Raw genomic sequence first — 25218 nt, forward strand, 5'->3', positions numbered from 1 at the left:
GCCAAACACTGGAGAAAGGTGTGTGTTGTATACTAAATTACCTAGAAGAGACCCCTGGTACAAAACTAGGGTAAGCTCTGTGTTTTGATGTATGCACATTTGGAAGATTCAGAACATCAAACTAATAGATGACCAGGATGAGTAACTCTTCCCTTATGAATAGGAATTTAGGCAGATAATCCAAATCATCAGACACCGGTGGAGAATCATCTGTACAGACAAAGTACGCTGGCTCCCAGTTTCAGGAGTAAGAGCAGTCTGGACTTTGGCTGTCCCAAGATATCCTCTCATTTAAACAGATGAGGGAGTCTGTTTACTCACCATATTGATTTTTCCTTCATTCATCATGATCCGGACACACAGCAGAAAGGCAAACATGAGCTTGTGTTTCTCAAAGAGACTGCGGCACACATTGCTGTAGAGACTGAATGTGAGGTAATTGTTTATGTTCACTATCCGCTTCTTCAGGGTGTCTGAAAAGAGCAAAACAGCAATGCTGAGAGTGGAGGAGAAAGGACCCACATTTGCTACTGACATGATCCTTTGCCAGCCAGGCTCTGGGTAAGTTTCAGTGGATGAGTTTACACATGTAAACTATGCAGGGAGCTCACATCCCTCTTAGCTCCTTCCTGCTGTCAATCTCAACTTCCTTCAGATCTGGCCCATGAAAATTTGCTCCTTCACAAGAAACAGTGGGGTATCCAAACCAGAGGGCACTGCCTCAGACAAACACTGATAATTACCTCCAGATGTGGCCCATTATAAATACACTTATGCTATTACTGTTAAGCGCAGGTGCATAGAATATTGCTGTGATATGTTAATGAACTGCGCCCCCTGTTTACATCTTGGCACATGCATCTGGCCATGATATCTGTGCTGTTCCTGGGATGATAGCAAAGTGGGAGTGGCTGAGGAAGATGAATTTACCCTTGCATCAATTTCAAGGTTACTCTGTGCTGCCAGTATTTTAAATGCCCTGATCCATGAAATTCAGTATTTCTAATTAACAGCAGCAGTCTGACCAGAAATTAAACATCTTTGCATGGGACTGGCCTGGTGGCCCAGAGGCAGGGAAAAATTCTGTCAGAGAGTGGATCAGAGCTCCTCTGAGGTTTGTCTCGCTCCTCAGAAAGTCATGCTGATGACTTCATGTTGATGGACATTGGAGTGAGAGAACTGGTAGATGCTTAGGCTCGGAGAGGCGCTTGAAGGGCTTAATAAAGTTTACTGCAAGGAAAAAGCAATCGCCAAATGAAGAGCGGAGACACTCACTGGTAAGGACAAGCTGCTTACCCCTGTTTTGTATCAGGTAATAATTTGGCCCTTTAGAAGAGAACCATTGGAGGAGAAAGATGCTCCCAGCAAGAGAGAATTCTCTCATGCTGGCAATGCCAAGCTGGCTGATGTAGGATGCCTTCATGTCTCATCTTGAATTACAGCTTTATGTGTCTCAAAAAAGAAGGAACTTTCAAGCTTGATGGCAATGAGACCACGTTCAAGCAGCTCTGGCAGTAAACAACTAGGGCCAGGCTTAGATCCGGCATAAGCAGCAACTCCACTAAACGTGACTATGCCAGATCTAAATCTCACATTTGCACTAGGGCTGAGCCCTGGTCTACACTAGGACTTTAGGTCGAATTTAGCAGCGTTAAATCGATTTAAACCTGCACCCGTCCACACAGTGAAGCCCTTTATTTCGACTTAAAGGGCTCTTAAAATTGATTTCCTTACTCCACCCCTGACAAGTGGATTAGCGCTTAAATCGACGTTCCCGGCTCGAATTTGGGGTACTGTGGACACAATTCGATGGTATTGGCTCCGGGAGCTATCCCAGAGTGCTCCATTCTGACCGCTCTGGACAGCACTCTCAACTCAGATGCACTGGCCAGGTAGACAGGAAAAGAACCGCAAACTTTTGAATCTCATTTCCTGTTTGGCCAGCGTGGCAAGCTGCAGGTGACCATGCAGAGCTCATCAGCACAGGTGACCATGATGGAGTCCCAGAATCGCAAAAGAGCTCCAGCATGGACCGAACGGGAGGTACGGGATCTGATCGCTGTTTGGGGAGAGGAATCCGTGCTATCAGAACTCCGTTCCAGTTTTTGAAATACCAAAACCTTTGTGAAAATCTCCCAGGGCATGAAGGACAGAGGCCATAACAGGGACCCGAAGCAGTGCCGCGTGAAACTGAAGGAGCTGAGGCAAGCCTACCAGAAAACCAGAGAGGCGAACAGCCGCTCTGGGTCAGAGCCCCAAACATGCCGCTTCTATGATGAGCTGCATGCCATTTTAGGGGGTTCAGCCACCACTACCCCAGCCGTGTTGTTTGACTCCTTCAATGGAGATGGAGGCAATACGGAAGCAGGTTTTGGGGATGAAGAAGATGATGATGAGGAGGAGGTTGTAGATAGCTCACAGCAAGCAAGCGGAGAAACCGGTTTTCCCGACAGCCAGGAACTGTTTCTCACCCTAGACCTGGAGCCAGTACCCCCCGAACCCACCCAAGGCTGCCTCCTGGACCCAGCAGGCGGAGAAGGGACCTCTGGTGAGTGTACCTTTTAAAATGCTATACATGGTTTAAAAGCAAGCATGTGAAAGGATTACTTTGCCCTGGCATTTGCGGTTCTCCTAGATGTAGTCCTAAAGCCTTTGCAAAAGGTTTCTGGGGAGGGCAGCCTTATTTCGTCCTTCATGGTAGGACACTTTACCACTCCAGGCCAGTAACACGTACTCGGGAATCACTGTAGAACAAAGCATTGCAGTGTATGTTTGCTGGCATTCAACCAAAATCCGTTCTTTATCTCTCTGTGTTATCCTCAGGAGAGTGAGATATAATTCATGGTCACCTGGTTGAAATAGAGTGCTTTTCTTCAGGGACACTCAGAGGTGCCCGTTCCTGCTGGGCTGTTTGCCTGTGGCTAAACAGAAATGTTCCCCGCTGTTAGCCACAGGGAGGGGGGAAGGTTGAGGGGGTAGTCACGCGGTGGGAGGAGGCAAAATGCGACCTTGTAACGAAAGCACATGTGCTATGTATGTAATGTTAACAGCAAGGTTTACCCTGAAAGAGTGTAGCGACTGTTTTATAAAATGTGTCTTTTTAAATACCGCTGTCCCTTTTTTTTTCTCCACCAGCTGCATGTGTTTCAATGATCACAGGATCTTCTCCTTCCCAGAGGCTAGTGAAGCTTAGAAAGAAAAAAAAACGCACTCGCGATGAAATGTTCTCCGAGCTCATGCTGTCCTCCCACACTGACAGAGCACAGACGAATGCGTGGAGGCAAATAATGTCAGAGTGCAGGAAAGCACAAAATGACCGGGAGGAGAGGTGGAGGGCTGAAGAGAGTAAGTGGCGGGCTGAAGACAGGGCTGAAGCTCAAATGTGGCGGCAGCGTGATGAGAGGAGGCAGGATTCAATGCTGAGGCTGCTGCAGGACCAAACCAGAATGCTCCAGTGTATGGTTGAGCTGCAGCAAAGGCAGCTGGAGCACAGACTGCCACTGCTGCCCCTCTGTAACCAACCGCCCTCCTCCCCAAGTTCCATAGCCTCCACACCCAGACGCCCAAGAATGCGGTGGGGGGGCCTCCGGCCAACCAGCCACTCCACCACAGAGGATTGCCCAAAAAAAAGAAGGCTGTCATTCAATAAATTTTAAAGTTGTAAACTTTTAAAGTGCTGTGCTTAAAGTGCTGTGTGGCATTTTCCTTCCCTCCTCCACCACCCCTCCTGGGATACCTTGGTAGTCATCTCCCTATTTGTGTGATGAATGAATAAAGAATGCATGAATGTGAAGCAACAATGACTTTATTGCCTCTGCAAGCGGTGATTAAAGGGAGGAGGGGAGGGTGGTTAGCTTACAGGGAAGTAGAGTGAACCAAGGGGCGGGGGGTTTCATCAAGGAGAAACAAACAGAACTTTCACACCGTAGCCTGGCCAGTCATGAAACTGGTTTTCAAAGCTTCTCTGATGCGTACCGCGCCCTCCTGTGCTCTTCTAACCGCCCTGGTGTCTGGCTGCGCGTAACCAGCAGCTAGGCGATTTGCCTCAGCCTCCCACCCCGCCATAAACGTCTCCCCCTTACTCTCATAGATATTGTGGAGCACACAGCAAGCAGTAATAACAGTGGGAATATTGGTTTCGCTGAGGTCTAAGCGAGTCAGTAAACTGCGCCAGCGCGCCTTTAAACGTCCAAATGCACATTCTACCACCATTCTGCACTTGCTCAGCCTGTAGTTGAACAGCTCCTGACTACTGTCCAGGCTGCCTGTGTACAGCTTCATGAGCCATGGCATTAAGGGGTAGGCTGGGTCGCCAAGGATACATATAGGCATTTCAACATCCCCAACAGTTATTTTCTGGTCTGGGAATAAAGTCCCTTCCTGCAGCTTTTGAAACAGACCAGAGTTCCTGAAGATGCGAGCATCATGCACCTTTCCCGGCCATCCCACGTTGATGTTGGTGAAACGTCCCTTGTGATCCACCAGAGCTTGCAGCACTATCGAAAAGTACCCCTTGCGGTTTATGTACTCGGCGGCTTGGTGCTCCGGTGCCAAGATAGGGATATGGGTTCCGTCTATAGCCCCACCACAGTTAGGAAATCCCATTGCAGCAAAGCCATCCACTATGACCTGCACATTTCCCAGGGTCACTACCCTTGATATCAGCAGATCTTTGATTGCGTGGGCTACTTGCATAACAGCAGCCCCCACAGTAGATTTGCCCACTCCAAATTGATTCCCAACTGACCGGTAGCTGTCTGGCGTTGCAAGCTTCCACAGGGCTATCGCCACTCGCTTCTCAACTGTGAGGGCTGCTCTCATCCTGGTATTCATGCGCTTCAGGGCAGGGGAAAGCAAGTCACAAAGTTCCATGAAAGTGCCCTTACGCATGTGAAAGTTTCGCAGCCACTGGGAATCGTCCCAGACCTGCAACACTATGCGGTCCCACCAGTCTGTGCTTGTTTCCCGAGCCCAGAATCGGCGTTCCACAGCATGAACCTGCCCCATTAGCACCATGATGCATGCATTGTCAGGGCCCATGCTTTCAGAGAAATCTGTGTCCATGTCCTGATCACTCACGGGACCGCGCTGACGTCGCCTCCTCGCCCGGTATCGCGTTGCCATGTTCTGGTGCTGCATATACTGCTGGATAATGCGTGTGGTGGTTAATGTGCTCCTAATTGCCAAAATGAGCTCAGCGGCCTCCATGCTTGCCTTGGTATGGCGTCCGCACAGAAAAAAGGCGCGGAACGATTGTCTGCCGTTGCTCTGATGGAGGGAGGGGCGACTGACGACACGGCTTACAGGGTTGGCTTCAGGGAGCTAAAATCAACAAAGGGTGTGCCTGTACATCAAGGAGTATTTCAGGCAGGACTGCACGGAGGGTTCCAATAAGAAATGGTGCACCTAAGTTATCATTGTTATTGGAACAAGGAGGTTAGCCTGGCCTCTGATTGATACATGGCTAGATTTACCTCGCTGCACCTTCTCTGTGAGTGACTGCAGTGTGATATAGACAGGGGAGGAGGAAAATGAGTACAAAACAAATCTGGTCTATTTCTTGTTCTGACCCACTCCATCTATCTTTTACATCTTTGGCTGGCAGCAGACGGTGCAGAAGGACTGCATGCCATCCACATCTCATGGCTGCTTGGCAGAAGATGGTACAGTACGACTGCTAGCCATCTTCATCTCTTGCCTGCCTGGCATAAGATGGTACAATACGACTGCTAGCAATCCTCATCTCTTGCCTGCCTGGCAGAAGATGGTACAGTACGACTGCTAGCAGTCCGTATCGCCTGCCCGCTCACCATAAGACGGTTCAATAGGACTGCAGGACTAAAGAGAATGACCTGCTCAAGTCACTCCAAATTTAGTCCCTGCGCCCATGTCTGCCCAGGCGCTCCCAGCCGACGTGGCCAGGAGCACCTCGGACACGACGAGGACGACTACCAATCGTATTGCACCGTCTGCTGCCAGAAGGCAATGGGTTGCTGCTACTGTGCAGCAAAGCCGTACCGCGTCTGCCAGCACCCAGGAGACATAGGGTGACGGTTACCTGAGCTGGCTCCATGCTTGCCGTGGTATGGTGTCTGCACAGGTAACTCATGAAAAAAGGCGCGAAACGATTGTCTGCCCTTGCTTTCACGGAGGGAGGGAGGGAACGGGGGCCTGACGACACGTACCCAGAACCACCCGCGACAATGTTTTAGCCCCATCAGAGTGCTCCATTGTGAGTGCTCTGGACAGCACTCTCAGATGCCCGATTGTTTACCATTGCTCTGACGCTGGGAGGGGCGCTTACAGGGTTGGCTTCAGGGAGCTAAAATCAACAAAGGGGGTGGCTTTACATCAAGGAGTATTTCAGGCAGGACTTCACGGAGGGTTCCAATAAGAAATGGTGCACCTAAGTTATTGTCGTTATTGGAACAAGAAGGTTAGCCTGGCCTCTGATTGATACATGGCTAGATTTACCTCGCTGCACCTTCTCTGTAAGTGACTGCAGTGTGATCTAGAAGAATGAGTCCCCTAGACAGGGGAGGGGGGGAAGCAAAGGAGTACAAAACAAATCTGGTCTATTTCTTGTTTTGATCCACTCCATCTATCTTTTACATCTTTGGCTGGCAGCAGACGGTGCAGAAGGACTGCATGCCATCCACATCTCATGGCTGCTCGGCAGAAGATGGTACAGTACGACTGCTAGCAGTCCGTATCGCCTGCCCGCTCACCATAAGACGGTTCAATAGGACTGACTGCAGGACTAAAGAGAATGACCTGCTCAAGTCACTCCAAATTTAGTCCCTGCGCCCATGTCTGCCCAGGCGCTCCTGATCGACCTCACAGAGGCGACCAGGAGCACCTCAGACATGACGATGACCGCTACCAGTCGTACTGTGCCGTCTGCTGCCACAAGGCAAGGGGTTGCTGCTACTGTGTAGCAATGCCGTACCGCGTCTGCCAGCACCCAGGAGACATAGGGTGACGGTTACCTGAGCGGGCTCCATGCTTGCCGTGGTATGGCGTCTGCACAGGTAACTCAGGAAAAAAGGCGCGAAATGATTGTCTGCCCTTGCTTTCACGGGGGGAGGGAGGGAACGGGGGCCTGACGATATGTACCCAGAACCACCCGCGACAATGTTTTAGCCCCATCAGGCATTGGGATATCAACCCAGAATTCCAATGGGCAGCGGAGACTGCGGGAACTGTGGGATAGCTACCCACAGTGCAACGCTCCGGAAGTCGACGCTTGCCTCGGTACTGTGGAAGCGCTCCACCGAGTTAATGCACTTAATGCACTTAGAGCATTTTCTGTGGGGACACACACACTCGAATATATAAAACCGATTTCTAAAAAAACGACTTCTATAAATTCGACCTAATTTCGTAGTGTAGACATACCCTGAGTTTGCCCCCAGGTGTTGAGCAAAGGAGTGCAATGATCACATTTTCACAGCAGCAAGCACCCTAACCCTTCAGAGGTACCTGCTCTCTCGGAGTTTGTGATTCCGGACAAAAAGATGTTGAGGAACCACTCGAGCGAATACTGATACATGGGGTCAACGTTGGACAGGTCAGAAACGCAGAAGTAAAGGATCTGAGTGCGGACAGCTACAGGCACGTACTCCAGACGAGTGATGTCAATGTCTTTTTCTGTCTGCTCAGCTATCTTCACTTTGGCCTGTGGGAACATTCAGAGGCATCACAGCTGCACATTTTCATGTTTCCTGTAAAGGATTAAACTGACCAGGGCTGGGTGTCTGTGCATGTGAATCAGTCACTTACCTGGATTTCCCCTGCTTTTAGCTTGGATGCCTCCAGCACTTTGATGAGCTCCAAGTCGTCAACAGGATTTCCCTCGGAGGAGCTTAGCCGGTAGAGGATCTGATCCTCTATCTCCTTCAGCTCTTGTCGCATCTTGGCGTTGCTAACAATCAGCTGGTTCTTCGCCTCTTCTAAGTCCGGTCGCTCCTCAGCTACCACTTGTCCCAGCAACTGGTCTTCCAAGCCACTGTAACAAAACCCTTGGATGTTATCGCTGGGATGTCAGAGCGTACCCCCAAGTTTCACTTCACTTAAAAACTACTTGCTTACACAATCAGACAAAAATACAAGTGTCACAGCACACTATTACTGAAAAATTGCTACTTTCTCCTTTTTACCATATAATTATAAAATTATTTCAGTGTATAGTATATAGAGCAGTACAAACAAGTCATTGTATGAAATTTTAGTTTGTACTGACTTTGCTATTGCCTTTTATGTAGCTTGTTGTAAAACTAGGCCAATATCTAGATGAGTTGATGTACTCCCTGGAAGACCTCTGCGTACACCTGTTTGAGAACCACTGCCCTAAATGTCCCATCTGCTCTGGAGCCACATGGTACAACTATCTATGGTACGTACATGGCCCCCATTGCTATAATCCCTGATCACCTGACAAAAGCACAGTGTGACAGAGAAAGGGTATTATCTTCATGAGGCACAGAGGAACTAAGGGCTTGTCTCCACTCTGTGCAGCGATCAATCCACTGGGGGTCGATTTAGTGGGTCTAGTGAAGACCCGCTAAATCGACCACCCATCGCTCTCCCATCAACTCCAGTACTCCACTGGAACAAGAAGCATAAGGTAAATCGATGGGAGAGTTTATCCCGTCAACCCAGTGCCCTAAGTCACTTGTCCAAGGTCAGGAAGTCTGTGTCAGGGCACGAAATTGAACCCAGATCTCCAGAGTTCCAGGCTAGTACCCTCAGCACAGGACCATCCTTACTCACTCCATGTTGAGTTTGATTTCAATAGCTCAGGAACAGGAGAGTGGCCAATGTTTGCAACAGTTCAGTGGCTACTGGTACAAAGGGGTGACTGGTTACCTGGGTGAGAGGGTGAAGTTAATCAGCGTGAGCTTGGTGGAGATCTCTGGCGTATAGTGGGGATTGGGCAGATTGGTAGTGATGTATATCTTGAAGTCCTCGTGGTATGGAATAACCGTATCTCCCAGCTTCAGCACCGTGCTGCCTTGCTGTTTATAAATCTGTAAAGAGAGGGACACGGACAACACAAGTCGGAACCTCTACATTTAAAAAACATAGATGTGTTGAGAGCCTGCAAAAGAGGGAGTCCCACCATTAATCTGGCTCCATTGCAGGCTGGCTAGATAAAGATTTTCAAAGCCATTTAGGAGATTTAGATGCACAATTTCCATTAATTTGTACTGAGCATCTAAATTCCTTGCCTCCAAAATCTCAACCTTACAAAACACATCTTCACTAAGGAAGGACAAAGCCATTCTCATGCCAGTGCTGGAGAGCCCACTCCACCCCAGCTCCAGGCTGGCCAGGCTTCCTGCTCATCTCGTCAGACAAATAGCAGGGAAGAACCTGTTTCAGCAAGACGGGCTCGAGAGCCGGATCCAGTTCCTCCCCTACATTCTCCAGCAGGAACGGCTTCCCGAAGCGAATAGAGTTCTCCAAGCTGCGCAGAAAGTCCCGGTCGCTCAGCTTAGCCACCTCCAAACCGTTCTCCTTCTCCTGAAGGACAAGATGGTGAGAGAGGAGTCTAGGTGTGGGCAAAGCAGGGAAGCCAAACTGCTTGTGCATTAAACAAATAAGCGCGCTACTGCATTAAGATTGCAAATACAAAAAAAAAAAAAAAAAACGACGTTCAAAGGCTTCGTCTGTGTTACCTATCAGGGCCTTATATCAGACTTAGCAAATGCCTACTAAGTGCAATGTGGCCAAGGTAACATGGGTATGTTTTGCATTTCCTGACTTCCTACATTCATAGCTGCAACTTTAGTGGAATCCCGCCCCTTCAGTGCTTCAGGGCTCAAAGATCTGCCTCTGATTAGCCTGCAAGGCAGGAGCAGCAAGGTGGGACTACAGAAGCCTCCAGGGAGTAGAGGAGTAGCAGCAGCAGCAAGGAAAGTTGCTAAATCCCCCCCACACACACACTAGAGAGCTGCTTCTGCTTTAAAGCACCAGTGACTCTCTCTGGAAACACTCCACTTGTACAGCAGTCTGGAGGCAGACCATATAGAACAAACTGCCTCCTGGCAGGCGAACACAAGGCACGGTGAGTGCTTTGGTTCTAATAATAATACCTAGCTCTTATACACTTTTCATCAGTAGATATTAAAGCACTTTACACTAGAGGCAGTATCATTATCTCCACTTTACAGATGGGGGAAACTGAGGCACAGAGTGATTAAAGTGAGTTGCCCAAAGACACCCAACAGGCCAGGTCTCCTGCATCCCAGTCCAGTACATTAGTCACTAGGCCACACTGCCTCTCAAAGCCTGCAAGGGAGACTTCCTCTCTCCTCCCTGAGCTATCCTGCTACATTTATGGGTCAGGAAACAGTCTCAGGCTGGACACCCCTTCGTATAAAACAACAGGAGTGCTCAGTGAGGGCCCTGGACTCTTCTCCCACTTAGTGAAAGTAGCCTGAATCTATGGACCTTTAAGGCAAACTGCAAAGCCCATCTATTCTGCCTGACTCTGGGGTGGGTTGGATTTTTTTCCTTGTCCTTTTCCTGTAAAAATCCCACCCCTAAGGGATTTAAGGCCTCTCTATACACAGCTCCAAACAGAGTCTGTTGTAAAAGGAAGGAAGGAAAGGAAGAGAGAGGGAGGAAACAAAATAGAAAGAACCATTGGGAATCTTCTGACCCTGAGGCTAGAACAATGGAAGGATCCCAGCAAACTTAGCTACCCCTTTGTCAAGAGTGGTAGAAACCCTTACCAAGTTCTTGATCCATTTGTTGGCTTGTCCCTGGGGGTCTATGAAGTGAGTCCAGCGCTGTGAAAACTGTGTTATTACTCCATTCTCCACAGACAGGGTGTCATTAGGCAAGCCGGCAATCTGATCACAGCCGAAAAGGCACATCAGATGTCTAACAGCAACTGTGTCTTACAACATAGGCATTCTTTCCTGCCACAGTTCAGTGTTTGATAAACTGCAGAGCTATCCATCTCGCAGCACATTAACATCTGATACACACATCTGGGTAACTCACAAGTGTCCTATACACACTGGACTCAGAACCTGGCCAACTACAACCACACAAACATGGTTGCAGCTAGCAAGGTTCTAACAATGCTTCTCTGACCAGGGAGGACAGTGATTCTTTTCTTGAGAAAATGTACTAGCCAAACCATTTTTTAGGCTAGATCCCCAAGCATGGTCTAACACATCACTCTCACCAGAAAGCCCTCTCCTCACTATTAGGGAAGCTGCGTTAGAGCCTTGCCAGCACCAGCAGTGTTTAAACAGGATCCAGTCTTGCTTTTGTGGAAGGAACTATGCGATGACACAGAGCTGTGCTACAGAAGTGGAGAGACTGGGGCCAGGTCCTCCACCACATTAAAGTTCCTTTACACTGCTCAAAAGAGCTCTAAAGTCACCATAACCAGCCACTTCAGGATTCCCATTGTGAAGGGGGCTCTTTGGGTGATGTAGAGCATCAGTTTGCATTAATGCTTTTGTCCACCACATACCTGCCATGATCTGATTTTCACTGGGTCTCCCAGAGTGCTTATCAAGCTTGGCTCACTGGTGTGCGGGACATTGTGTTCCTCCAGTTTCTTTAGCCAGTCCTCACATAGTGCTGTGCGGTACTGGCCCTGCCAAGGGAAGCAAAGCTCCATCAGCTAGACACTAGTGTGAATTATGCATTGGCCTGATTTGCTTTTAAAATCAACACTCCTACTGCTGTTCATGTTCAAATCCAGCTCCATGGCTCAGCCTAACCTCTTCAACAGGTCAAGGGGAAACTTGAGGCCCATTTGCCTGGTTGCCGCATGCATGCTCCATGGCACAGCCTCAACAGGGTTTAGACTTGCTGGTCACATCTTTCAAATTGCATCAGAAATTTCCCTCTTTAAGGGTCAGACATAGAGAATATGCTTTTGGGAACCCCACAGGCAGTCAGATTACTGAACTGGATAACTGTAGTGAGCCTGAGAAGTTCTTGGGCACCTGAGTTCTGTGGTGTAACACTAGCACAGTCCCTTCAACTTCAGTGCAACTGCCTTGGCATCATTGAGAGCTGAATTTGCCCCAGTGATCTGCTTTTCTCTTCAGCTTTTGGAAGCTGATCTACCAACAAAGAAGAGAGGCTGAATTCTAGACCTTGGGTTTAAGAGAGGTGGAAAGCTGTACTCAGATCCTTCAAAGAAAGAGTTCCTGTTATCTGCTTACTGTGAAAGGGCCCAAGTATGCCACGAAGCCAGCTGAAATCAGCACATCTCCTGCGATATTGTTGATCATATAATCCAGGTTCTGGACTGTGTCCTGCCAGCGCACCTTCTCATCTGCCAGTCCATTAATTAACTGTGGAATCACCACACACATCAGATCACCAGCCAGCTTTCTCATAGCACAGCCCCATTCCTATGGCCCACATCCCTACGAGGAGTGCCCTAGCTGTGCCACAGCTCCAACAACTCTTTTAAACTATGATCAGCCGCAATGGCCCCCCAGACGCTGCATATCACCAGGGCTTAGTGATGCTTTCGTCCTGCCCCTGGCCTATCTCAGGCACACTCTCCACACTGGGGCTGGGACGGAAGGTGGTGGAAGACAGCTTTGTCACCCAGGGATTCTCCCATGCCAGAGCAATCAGCAGCTGGGTGTTTAAACCGGCTTCCTAACCCCTTTGTGTTGTCACAGATGGGGCCAGGATCTGGCCCGGTGGGTCTATCCTGTTACTGGCATGAGCTGTGTGGCAGAAAATGCCATTAGAAGCAACATGTAGAGATGAGACCTTTATTGTTAGCCCCATGAGCCCCCCGCAAATGTCTCATTACTAGTAAGGAATATGCCAAAAGCATGTTTGCCATGGAATTGGCGTCGGAACTTGGCTCTGTCCCTCACCTTGTCAGCCCGGCCCAGCCTCTGCTCACACAGCTCACACTTCATCTCCAGTTCTTCCTTCTTGGCGATGCAGTTCCTGTACTTGGCCTGCAGCGTGGCAATGCCATCCTCCACTTCTCTCAGGCGGTCCTTGGCTTCATCAAGGATCTTCTGAGTGACCTGCAGGTCCTCTTCTGCCTCCCGCAGGGCTTGCTGTGAAAAGAGAAGATGCACTGGAACTCCAGATCGGACTTCCATCCACCAAGGGAGAGTGCTTAGAGCTGGACTATATTCATGAGAACTACCTAGGCTATTTATGCTATGCAGTCAGAATTCAGCAACCCCACCCCAGAATGCTACAGCTTTCCCACTATCCTATCTCCAAGGTACCATGGGCTTTAGCTCATCCAACGCATAGGTTAATTCATCACTGCCTTGGCCAAGCCACTTGGGCTAATAGGGTGTTTAATGTTAAGAACATACTTTAGTGTTTAGGCACCCAAATAAACAGCCTGAGGTTCAAAGATGCTGAGCATTCCCAGGTCCCTCTGAAACCACTGGGGGAAAGAGCTGGGGGCCCAATATCTTTCAGGGGCAGGTCTACCAATATTAACCCCTGGCTGGTAGAGCCTGATTTGCTGTTAGTAGTAGCAGCCACAGACATGAGTTAAGCACTGTTACTTATGTTACTCCTCCCCTCCCCCGAAATCCTGACTCTACAGAGAAAACAGACTGTACATAATGGTGACAAATGGATGTTTGGGGAGCTCTAACCAGGAAATGCAGCACCAAGACCTCTCCAATAAGGTGCTTGAAAAGAGAATATTCCATAGGAACTAAAATAATAATAATACAATGGTAGCACTTTCCATGTTCAAAACACTACACAAATATCAACTAATTACTCCTCAAACTCCCCTAAAGACAGGTGAGTATTATCATCCATTGATATATAGGGAAACGGAAGCAGATACATGGTGATTTACCCAAGCTCACAAAAGAGCTGCTGTCTGATCCAGGATTAGAATGAAAGAATAATCCCCAATCCCAGTGTAGCCCCCTAGACCACAATTGTCTCTAAACCACAAACTACATTTTACCTTCTGTACAAAAAATCCAATGACAAATATGGCATCTAAACTTTCCCCCGCATCACGCCAGGGCCCTGTGACCTTACCCCTTCCAGAGTGCATGTGCTGAGGAGGGGAAGGTAAGCCCTCTGTGGGCACAGAGCAGTGTCTGCCTCGCCACCAAACGCAATAGTCTAAACCCACATCAACTCTTTACCCCTGAAAAAAGCCACCAGCTGGTTCTTACAGCTAGAGGGAGACGTGGGCCAGCTCCTCAGCTGCTGTAAATCAGAGTTACACCAGCTGAGGATCCAGCTGAGATGCTCTTGGATCACTGCTTGACAACCTCCAAAGGGGTGGAACTTGTTGTAATGGGATGGGGGGTGGGGGGAATTTCTGGAGTAACTTCTCAAACTCTCCAGTTGGCCTGGGCATGTAATTATTTTGACAAGCAAATGAAAGATCGCTGGTGTTCTTCGCTTCCATCACTGTAAAGGATGGAGGAATAGATTTTGTGCTGGGATGTGATGATTTTATAACTTTTTTTCAATTCCCACCCAACTGCCTGCTCAGTCTCCAGATGGCTACTGCAGTCCACAAGCCAAGTAGTAAAGCAGGATTCAGGGACTAGCTCCTCCATGGGTGTAAATCAGCATTGCTCTGACTTCAGTGGAGCTATGTTGATTGATACCCCTGGCCCTGGGTTGCATTCCCCTTCCTCCCTGCCCCCCCCCAGTACAGAGCATTAAGTTAAAATTCATAGATTCATAGATATTAAGGTCAGAAGGGACCATTATGATCATCTAGTCCGACCTCCTGCACAACGCAGGCCACAGAATCTCACCCACCCACTTCTGCGAAAAACCTCTCACCAATGTCTGAGCTATTGAAGTCCTCAAATCGTGGTTTAAAGACTTCAAGGAGCAGAGACTCCTCTAGCAAGTGACCCGTGCCCCATGCTATAGAGGAAGACGAAAAACCTCCAGGGCCTCTTCCAATTTGCCCTGGAAGAAAATTCCTTCCCGACCCCAAATATGGCAATCAGCTAAACCCTGAGCATATGGGCAAGATTCACCAGCCAGATACCCAGGAAAGAATTTTCTATAGTAACTCAGAACCCACCCCATCTAACATCCCATCACAGGCCATTGGGCCTATTTACCATGAATATTTAAAGATCAATTAATTGCCAAAATCATGTTATCCCATCACCCCATCTCCTCCATAAACTTATCGAGTCTAATCTTAAAGCCAGATCAGTCTTTTGGCCGCACTGCTTCCCTTGGAAGGCTATTCCAAAACTTCACTCCTCTGATAGTTAGAAACCTTTGTCTAATTTCAAGTCTAAACTTCCCGATGACCAGTTTATATCCATTTGTTCTTGTGTCCACATTGGTACTGAGCTCAAATAATCCCTCTGATATATTTAGAGAGAGCAATCATATCTCCCCTCAACCCTCTTTTGGTTAAGCTAAACAAGCCAAGTTCCTTGAGTCTCCTTTCATAAGACAGGTTTTCCATTCCTCGGATCATCCTAGTAGCCCTTCTCTGTACCTGTTCCAGTTTGAATTTATCCTTCTTAAACATGGGAGACCAGAACTGCACATAGTATTCCAGGTGAGGTCTCACCAGGGCCTTGTATAACGGTACTAACACCTCCTTATCTCTACTGGAAATACCTCGCCTGATGCATCCCAAGACCATATTAGCTTTTTTCACGGCCATATCACATTGGCGGCTCATAGTCATCCTATACAAGTGGGACGTGGGGGAGCTCCTTTACATACGGTTTACACTGGTCAAAGTATTAGTTTTGGGAATGTTTGGGATAAAGGATTTTGCTGGGATTGCTGTATTCCTCCAGAGGGACTGTTCTGGGCTGACATTTCATACCTGGTTCCCCGCGCTTGGGCTCAGACTCTTTGGTAAAGCCATGCTGTGCCAGGAAGTTTGTTCTGTTCATTTTTAAATACTCTTTGGTCTCTCCCATGTGGCTGGCAGTTTTCACTACCTCCCACTAGAAAGGGCTGTAAGTCTCATTCACTTTAATGGAAAAGCTACACCTCTGAACAATGCAGACTTACTGACCTAAACGCTGATGTAGACAGTGCTATGTTGATGAGAGGGCTTCTCCTGTCAACACAGCTACCACCTCTTAGGGAGGTGGAGTACCTTCCCACATCAGCATAAGTAGCATCTTCACTACACTCTACAGCAGCACAGCTGCATGGGTGCAGCACTGTAAATGTAGGCAAGCCCTTGTTCCAGGCTCACCAGGTGCCATGTATCCTGTATGTCACACACAAGCAATGCTCTTACCCGCTTTGGTTCCACTCCTTTGGCCACAAAGTGGTATTTGTGCATGGCCCGCACCCACTGGCAGATGGAGGTGCAGGCTTTGGACACTTTGGCTATAGCTGCTGGTTGAAACTCCTCATTGTCAATATACGGCTGGATGTTTTTAATCACTGTATCTGCAATGTTGTCCTGGAAGGAATGATGGGGAGAGGGGTGAAAGATGGTGAGCAAAGGGCTGAGAGTAGTAGGGGTCCAGTGGGAGATCCCGCAGTGATACAGTGAAGGGCTTAGAGTGCTATGGGAATGACAGTGTGAAATCCCATGCTGCTGTTGTGTGGAACAGTGTGTGTGCTGCCCTTCTTTCCATACTGGTGCCCTTCCCTCGCTGGTTTTTGGGACAAAGGTGAATCAGTCTCTGTTTATTTATTCCCTCTGATTGTCTTTGTGGCTGTAGAAAAACACTCTTGTGGTTAAGCAGGTTTTTGTAGAACAGGAAAATCTGGCTAAAATAACTGTGTTTCTCTTTATTTTTGTGTTATCCTAGTCCCCGTCACAAGCCCTGTAAGTGAACGTCTTTCCTTGCTATGTCGGGTACTAAATGCAGGCCAGTTCAAACAGGGCTGCAAGCATCTCCCATATCCTCAGACACAGTCCTCACTGACCTTTTTTCAGCCTCTAACTCCCCTATTCCTGCCAGACCACAGCGAGAGTTACAGTTATCCTCCCACCAGGAGGGGGAACACTTGGACTCCTATTTTGTCACTGCTGCTGACTGAACCAGCTAACCAGAGACCTGGGGGTAGTGAGCAGATAATCATCCTCCTGCTAGACCCCAAGAAAGCTATGGAATCTCAGTTCCACTTGCAATGTAGTGAGAGATCCAAGACTGCTTGTGAGCCTGGATTTCCCAAGCACTGCACCCACTGGGCTCTGGACTGGACAGTTATGTTTCTGTGTTGCTGACACTTAAGAGCTTTACAAAATAAATTGTTGCAGCACAGAGGCATGATGGCTCCTTGTTCATCTCCTGGTGCAAGACTAGGAAACCACCTTTCTAGAACTGCAGTTCTGTGTGCTCCAACGCTGCTCCTGAGCAAGGCAAGGAGAGAATCAGAAGGGGAAATTTATTATGTATTTAATAATTTCTTGTTGCTCAAGGTGGTCAGACAACAAAACCACGCAAGAACCACTGATGATCTAGCAAAAGTGAATCCCCACCCTAGGCTATGTATCCTAGCATTCCCTTCACACTCCTTAAAATTTACTTCCCTTAGTGGCTTCTGAGTTGAAAGTTGGCTTCAATGATCTGTTTCTGACATAATACCATCACCCATAACATCAGCTCTCTGCTCTGTAGGCCTAACACATCACCTCTCACTTTTGGGGCACTCAAGGGTGGTCAGATCCCTGAGTTCCAATTGCACGACTATCCCCCCTCCTTCTGCCATTACTTACCTTATCATATTTAAACAGGCTTTCCAGGAACTTCCCTGGGTCCTGAAGAAGACCCTTGCCCGGCTCCCAGTAGTCATCCACCTTAGAGCCTGGCTTGTCTCCAGCCACTTTCTTGGGCTTGATTCCTTTCATAATACAGACAGCTTCAATCACCATCTTCACCCCAACGGGAGGCCTCTGCATAGCTCGCACCTAGAAAAAATAAGTGTCCCTGTAAGATGGGGAGTGGGTCAGCACAGCCCTTAACCTGATTTTCGGCACTGCATATTGGCAACTATTGCATGCCAAAAATAGATTGTGCTGACACCACATAAGGGCTGAGCAATTGAGCACTAGGAGCTTTAACTCTGTCTCCTTGTTTGTAGGCCTCAAAAGGTGGTCTCTGTTTATATGGTCCCTGTGTTTGCAGAAGGGTCTTCTTCGCAGGGGTGGTGATGGGCAGCAGGAGCTGTCTCTTCATGGCACCAATGTGGAGATGTAACTCCTTCTCTTAGCACTAGGGAACAGCAGTTTGCCCAGTCCAGCTATTGACGCAGGGAGGGGACTGAATCCTGTATTATTATCAAATACTATCCAAAGTGGAATTTCTTACCACGACCTTCCATACAGTGCACGTAGAGGGGTGGAGCAACTTGCCCAAGGCCACAGAGTCAGTCAGTGGCACAGCCAGGAACCACATCCAGGGAAACACCAAGTCCTCTGTTCAGATTGCCAGACACCACTTCCCCCATGATGGTGAACTCTACAGTGTCCCTTTTAATCTGCGTTTGCTGAGCCCAACAGTGTAAGAGCTGATTGTCTCTATTTGGCAGGATTCTCTGTTTCATTGCTATAGCCATTCCCCCAGCTCAGGATCTCTCACTCACATGCTGACTTGTGTTTAACATACAAGCAGATTTTATGCATACTGCTTATTCGTTCACTCTGTAAAATAGCAATGTGAGGCACATTATATCACTAGCTAGTGACCTCAGTGGTGTGTGATATAACCTAACTACTGCCTATACCTAATCAGAACCTTAGCATGCATGTTATGATTTCCTACCCCTATGTAATTATCCCTCCTTTTTGTTAAGGCTACACAGTCTGTCTTACAGGGTTTGGGGTTTCTGCTTTGTCGTTCTTTCAGTGCTAAGGCCACGGGCAAAATTATTACTGAATACAGTGATTGGTGAAGCATCTCACCTGAGCCAGCAGGTGTGGCTTCTGATCCAGGAGGGGGTGGGAGTGGGGTCCTCATGGCTACAGGTGAAATCAGCATGATTGATGAGGAAAGACTCATTTAAGTGAGGCCCTCAAGTACTGTGCTGATTTTAGGGGGCTGGTAGATTTGAGTGGGAAGGATAGTGCTGGTGAGTATTACCAGGAGCCTGCCCTTGATCCTTTGGGATGGATGTCTCTCCAGTTTCCTTAGGGCTGTAAGTGCTACTGCATGGTAGCTATATGATCTGCCTTCATTAGAAACCACACAGACCTAGTGTGTTCAGATGGGTTCAGCCTTTAGGCCTGAGACAATGGGCAGTGAGGGTGGCTTCACTGCTTTACTCCCTGGGAGATGTGGGTTTTCCTATTGATCTCTTTCTGCCCTGGGGGTTGGGTTTGCTGGAAGGTGTGTCCTGAACTCAGTGCTTTGTCTTCCAAACTGAAGAAGAGACTGATTGGAGTCCTTCCTGGAGCTGGAGCCAGAGAGTTTTGCACAGATGGTGGCTGCTGAGCAGAGCTGTGGGAGTGTTGTGCCTTTGTTGGGGGGGAATAACAGAAACTTAGAAACATAAACTCCTGCACTTAGGACGGAAGAACCCAATGCACAGCTACAGACTAGGGACCGAATGGCTAGGCAGCAGTTCTGCGGAAAAGGACCTAGGGGTGACAGTGGACGAGAAGCTGGATATGAGTCAGCAGTGTGCCCTTGTTGCCAAGAAGGCCAATGGCATTTTGGGATGTATAAGTAGGGGCATAGCGAGCAGATCGAGGGACGTGATCGTTCCCCTCTATTCGACATTGGTGAGGCCTCATCTGGAGTACTGTGTCCAGTTTTGGGCCCCACACTTCAAGAAGGATGTGGATAAATTGGAGAGAGTCCAGCGAAGGGCAACAAAAATGATTAGGGGACTGGAGCACATGACTTATGAGGAGAGGCTGAGGGAGCTGGGATTGTTTAGCCTGCAGAAGAGAAGAATGAGGGGGGATTTGATAGCTGCTTTCAACTACCTGAAAGGGGGTTCCAAAGAGGATGGCTCTAGACTGTTCTCAATGGTAGCAGATGACAGAACGAGGAGTAATGGTCTCAAGTTGCAGTGGGGGAGGTTTAGATTGGATATTAGGAAAAACTTTTTCACTAAGAGGGTGGTGAAACACTGGAATGCGTTACCTAGGGAGGTGGTAGAATCTCCTTCCTTAGAGGTTTTTAAGGTCAGGCTTGACAAAGCCCTGGCTGGGATGATTTAACTGGGAATTGGTCCTGCTTTGAGCAGGGGGTTGGACTAGATGACCTTCTGGGGTCCCTTCCAACCCTGATATTCTATGATTCTATGATAAATATGCCATGTCTTTTGTTTTCTTCAGCATTAACCACTCTTGCCATGTTTACCCGGAGACGCTCCAGGGGCTTCTTACTGGACACGGTCAATAGAGGGGCAGAGTTTGTGGAGACCCTGAAGACTGTCTACCCCAAGGCTGATGCCCTTCATGAGAAGGACTTTGACTGGCTCTTTGACTGTCCCAAGACGGAGCAGTTCCTCGAGTGGTTCTGTAACACAGTGGGGGAGGACAACGTACTGAGTCCTGGGGAAGTGGAAGCCTATCAGGCCCTCCTCAGTTCAGGGAAGCCTATTCTGGAAGGTGAAGCCCTAGAGCAGGTGCTGCAAACCTGCTGCCAATGCCCGCAGTTGAAGGGTGCCATGTCAGAGGATGAGGCTCTGCCCCTGGAGGCACTGGAGCGAGAGGCACAGGCATTGCATAGCCATAGTGCCTGCCAGCTGCGACGGCGCAACAAGCTCCAGATCCACGTGGCTAGCCTGAAGCAGCAGCTGTGCCACTTGGCAGACAAGGAAAGGAAGGTGGGCAGGGCGCTGAGAAAGGCCCAGCTGGACTTGGAGATGGAGAACTCTCAAACCAACAGTGTTCTGAGCCAGGTCTGCAAGGCAGCAAATCAGCTTGCGGAGTGGTACAGGGAAGCTGGGAATGGGAGGCTTCTGGTGCTGATGTCTGAGGCAGATCTGGGCCACTACATGGAGCTGGAGGAGCTGGCTACAAGGGCTTTAGGGGCGTTCATCCAGAAGGCACTGCCAGGCACCACCCAGGCTCCAGATGCTGAGGGGGCAGGCTTACAGGGAGTGAAGAGACAGAGCAGCCCCCAAGCAAAGCTGGACACTCAGGCCCTGGCAGGTTTAGCTCAGACTGTGCTGCCAGGGAACACTGGGAGTCTCAATGAGTGTGTGGCAGATCCCAAAGTGGGTGTAGAGACCCAGGAGGAGCTGGTCAGGGAGACAGTGGCAGGGCTCCCCCAGAAATCCTTGCCAGAAGAGGACAATGGCCCCAAAGCAGAGGCTGTGGGTGTGGAAGCCCTATATGGTCAGGACAGCTGCCAGGAAATGGTGAAGGGACTAGCAGAAGCTGCCCACGTAATGTTGTTGGCGAGCATGGAGGGTCCTGAAGCCAAGCTCCTAGAGAGCCTAGGCAGCTACCAGGAGGAGCTGGAGCGCATGGCACTGGCTTACATCTGCAGCCAGAAAGAGCTAATCATCACCTCAGCAGAAGTTGATGGTATCTGGGCTGGACTGCAGTGGGCAGAGAGGGCCCTGAAGAGCAGCAAAGAGAACAAGGTAGGGGTCTGCTCCTCTCTCTCTGCTCCCGTCCTCTACCCTTCCAGTAGCACTGGCACATGGGCCATGGGAAAAACCTCTGATTTAGGTGTGGGTAGGAGCCAGTATATATTACAAGGGGAGATAAAACTCTGTCCAGGGCTGCTTTTGCAGAGTGCAGGAAGACCTTTCATATCTGAGTGCATGTCTCTTGGTTGTGCTCTGCTTTGCAGGTGGTGGAGGATGAGCTCAGCCTTCGCATAGCCACCTTCCAGGAGCAGCTGTGCGCCCTCCAAAGTGACATAGACCAGACCCAAACCCAACACCTTATGCCCCTCCTTCAGGCCACTGCTCGCCTCCTTCACTTGCCTGTCCTGCAAGCAGAGCTCGATGGGGAAGCAGTTCACCTTGGGTACACCACCCTGAAGCAGGAAGAGGTTGCAGGGCAGCTGATGGCCCAGCACAGCCGCCTGGAGCTGCTGGGACTACAGCTGAAGCTGGAGAAGCAGCAGCAGCAGCAGGTGGGGACCTGTCTGGAAGAGATGGTAGCTGTCCTGCAGGAAGCCAGCGCCAATCTTCAAAGGCGGCTTGCCTGCTTTGAGGATTCCAGCCTGTACATCAAGATCTGTCCACGCACTCTGATAGATCCCAGAGATGTCACCACCATACGGTAAAGATGGCTCTGCCTTGGAGCTGGGGAGGAGGAGTGATGCCCATCAGTGGGGGAGTAGGTCATAAATTATTAGAGACCTGGAGATGCTGCCATATGAAGAGATCTTTAGAAAAGAGGAGAAGAGGAGGTCTGATGGATACAAAATAATGAATAGTCTATAAAAGGCAAATCTATTGCTTCCTTCTACCCCCTCATAATACAAGGGGAAGGGCCAGAAACGGGGTGGTGATAAGCTCCCTGTTTGACTTATCAGTCTTACAAAATGAAACTGTTCCTCTGCAGGTTTGCACCAAAAATTGTCTAGCGCCAACGATGCAGACATTTCTGCCAGATGGATGCAGAGCTGGGGGCTTGGGGAGGAGCATGGACCTTTCACACCCATCTCCCTCCTTATGCATCAATAAAGGCATGCGTTCAGCCAAAGAGAGGGCATGCCCCAGCCAGAAGGTAGTACAGCTATTTGGAACACCTTTGCCAACACAGAAACTTCCTCTGTGGGCAGAACCTGGTAATGGACAGTTGAAGTTTCTATGAAGCACTGGGTGTGGACTACTGTTGGCAAGGAGACAATGGAATGGACTGATCATGGTTCCAATCCAGTCTGGCAATCCCTAGGTGTGTGCCTGATTTGCTTTCGTGGGCATTGAGAGATTGCACATCCCCATTGAGATGAATGGGTGTAGTTCACTCGGAGCCACTATCTTCTCTGCCTAGAGGTTCAGGCAGACCCTACTGCATCTGGGCACTTTCCTATTCACAACTGTTAGAGCTAGTCACACTCTTTAAATGAAGGCTTAAATTCTGCAAAATCTGATGGGCTTCCAGAGATGTGGGGGTGCTAGCTCCATCCAGTCCCCAAGGGAATCATTGCTCCTTAGCTCTGGCTGGTGCCCTCACTCTTGTGTTGTCTCTTCCCCTCTCTCAGGCTCTGGGAGATGCTGGAGAAGCAGGGCCAGGAGAAGGAACTCTTCCGCACCTATGAGACGCTGGCAAGCCGTGGCTCGCGCCTGCGCCAGGAGCAGAGGATGCTGGAAGTGCAGCTTGCAGTGTCCCCAGCCCAGCTCCCCATGCTGGAGTCTGATAATGAGATGCTCTATAAGATAATGTATAGTGACTCCAACCAACTACTGCTGAATGCTCAGGTGTGCAAGGACCCCCAACCCCTGGGGTGGTGTCATCTTCACATGGCCTCTCTGGTGGCCTTCTAAAATCATGTGACCTTGCCAGCCAATCAGCAGCCATGGGTCATGTTGCAGAGGCATCTGTATTTTGCTTGCAGCATCCCCTTTAGATTACAGGGTATCCTGATAGGCTGGTGTGGAGCTGCTTTCTCCTGCCGCTCCATGATTCATTACTGTAGCAGGAGGAAGATTTTCCTTTCCTACACTTCCACAACACAGTTGGGTTTTTCCTCTTTCCCTGCAGGAGCTGGCTGAGCCTATCGAGCAACTCTATGCCACACAGGCCAAACTCTATCAGATGCTGATGGACCTCCTGAGTGACCTGAAGGCCAAACGGAAATCCCTGCAGACCCACTTCCAGCAGACAGAGCGCAATCTCTACGTGCACTTCTTCCATGATGCCAACCGGCTGAGGGAGGTGGTGCAGCAGCTGGAGAAACAGGCCTTGGCCTTCTCCTAGGGCTCAGCAATGGAACAACCCCACCCAGCACCCCAGGGGGCAGGTTGAGGAGATTTTTGCTGCCTGTTCTGGAAGCGTTTGCCCCAAAGGGTGGAGAATCACAGAGATCCTTGCTATGCTGATAAGTTACATATTACTTTGTCCTGTTCTCCTCCTCACAGCAAAAAGATCAAATTTCACATGGGGCTAGTACTTGGGGTTTACACTGGGGTGGAAACCTGCCCCAACCATGTATAAAATCTGTCACACTGAGGTTGGGTGGGTTTCTCATGGTGCATAGGCCACTGAAGAGAAGGTAACGTTCTTCCATGATTCACAGTGGGGAAACCTCACAAGAACTCTGCATTATGCCCATGAAGGCTGAGGGGTCAGGAGGGGAGTGCACTGAGCGGGCAGACCAGGAGAGGGGTGGGTGCCTGGAATTCTCTGCTCCTCTCCCAGTGCAGTGGGATACAGCTGGCTGGAAGGATTGTGTGAGTGGGGCAGCAGTGGACAGGTAAAAAATAAAGGCATGTTTCATGGTATTTTCCTAAGGAGATATTGATTCATAATCATGGGGAAGGGGCATGTATCTGTCTCTGTCCTTCCTGGTTTCGTCTGTCTCCTCTCCCCTGCTGCTCCAAACCTGTGAAGGAAATGGGGAGCAGGGGTTTCAAGGTGAGCTTATTTCCCTTTGTTTCCCAAGGCCATCTGCTAAAGACCTTCTTCCTGTACTGCTCCAGAGCTGAAACGTGTGGCTTAGTTCAGAGCTTTGACGGTGGGCTTGCTTGGCACACTCACCTACTGAAATCAGGAATGGGCCTCCTTTCTCCATGGTTAACTCTAAAGTAAAGACACTTATTGAATTATGTTAAACCATGTTAATTCTGTTCACTTCCTCCTTTTTTAAAAGGATATTTAGTGTCCAGCTTCTCAAGCCTGCATCTACTTTGAAGTCCTCTCTGGCCAGAAAAGAGAGAGCTCCTGTAGCAGCAGTGCAAGCTACATTATGCTGCCCTGCTATTAACCCTCCAAACCTGATCTGACTGGCCTATTATACCATGATGCTGTGGACAGTTGGCAGCTGGTCACAATAACACATCATCCCTGGTGTCCTATAGACAGCCTAAAAATACTGAAGGCAGACCAGCTAGCTGCATGTACCAGCTAGGAGTGAGAGGCCTGTGACCAAAGCTGCTGTTTAATAGTCTGCATCTAGACTGTGAAGTGATTGGACTGTTTAGGAGCCAGCTGTCCCTGCTGAGATAAGACCACTTAGGTGTGTACAGCTAGCCAAACCTATATGACTGTTCATCCCTTGCCTTAGGGGGTCAGGGGCTGCTGCTTTTGATGATGGTTAGAGATATCAGGGATGGTCAAGATAATACTTAGTCCTGCCATGAGTGCAGGGGACTGGACTAGATGACCTCTCAAGGTCCCTTCCAGTC

General features: G+C 49.1%; 2 protein-coding genes across 2 annotated transcripts in view; one reads left to right on the forward strand and one right to left on the reverse strand.

Moving 5' to 3' along the window:
* Positions 1-25218, reverse strand: part of DNAH1 (dynein axonemal heavy chain 1) — a 141875-nt gene that overhangs the window by 18210 nt on the left and 98447 nt on the right. The window contains exons 56-66 of the mRNA XM_084633893.1: positions 17675-17866; positions 16241-16408; positions 12873-13064; positions 12198-12329; positions 11495-11620; positions 10740-10859; positions 9376-9525; positions 8869-9029; positions 7783-8008; positions 7483-7678; positions 322-473 (exon numbers count right to left, since the gene is read on the reverse strand). Coding sequence (XP_084490019.1) covers positions 322-473; positions 7483-7678; positions 7783-8008; positions 8869-9029; positions 9376-9525; positions 10740-10859; positions 11495-11620; positions 12198-12329; positions 12873-13064; positions 16241-16408; positions 17675-17866 — 1815 coding nt within the window. The remainder of the gene's footprint in view (positions 1-321; positions 474-7482; positions 7679-7782; positions 8009-8868; positions 9030-9375; positions 9526-10739; positions 10860-11494; positions 11621-12197; positions 12330-12872; positions 13065-16240; positions 16409-17674; positions 17867-25218) is intronic.
* On the forward strand, positions 8353-23813 carry LOC311523680 (HAUS augmin-like complex subunit 3). The gene is made up of 5 exons (XM_084633898.1): positions 8353-8395; positions 20240-21498; positions 21711-22147; positions 23076-23292; positions 23576-23813. Exons 2-5 carry the CDS (start codon positions 20257-20259, stop codon positions 23789-23791), a joined length of 2112 nt encoding a protein of 703 aa, XP_084490024.1. The 5' UTR covers positions 8353-8395; positions 20240-20256; the 3' UTR covers positions 23792-23813.

The sequence above is a fragment of the Lepidochelys olivacea genome (genome assembly GCF_965140295.1).
Source record: "Lepidochelys olivacea isolate rLepOli2 genome assembly, chromosome: 7".
NCBI lineage: Eukaryota > Metazoa > Chordata > Testudines > Cheloniidae > Lepidochelys > Lepidochelys olivacea.

Coding starts and splice junctions, on each gene's coding strand:
- LOC311523680 (XM_084633898.1), top strand. CDS start 20,257: ATGTTTACCCGGAGACGCTCCAGGGGCTTCTTACTGGACACGGTCAAT. Junction 21,499..21,710: donor AGAGCAGCAAAGAGAACAAG/GTAGGGGTCTGC, acceptor TCTGCTTTGCAG/GTGGTGGAGGATGAGCTCAG. Junction 23,293..23,575: donor AACTACTGCTGAATGCTCAG/GTGTGCAAGGAC, acceptor CTTTCCCTGCAG/GAGCTGGCTGAGCCTATCGA.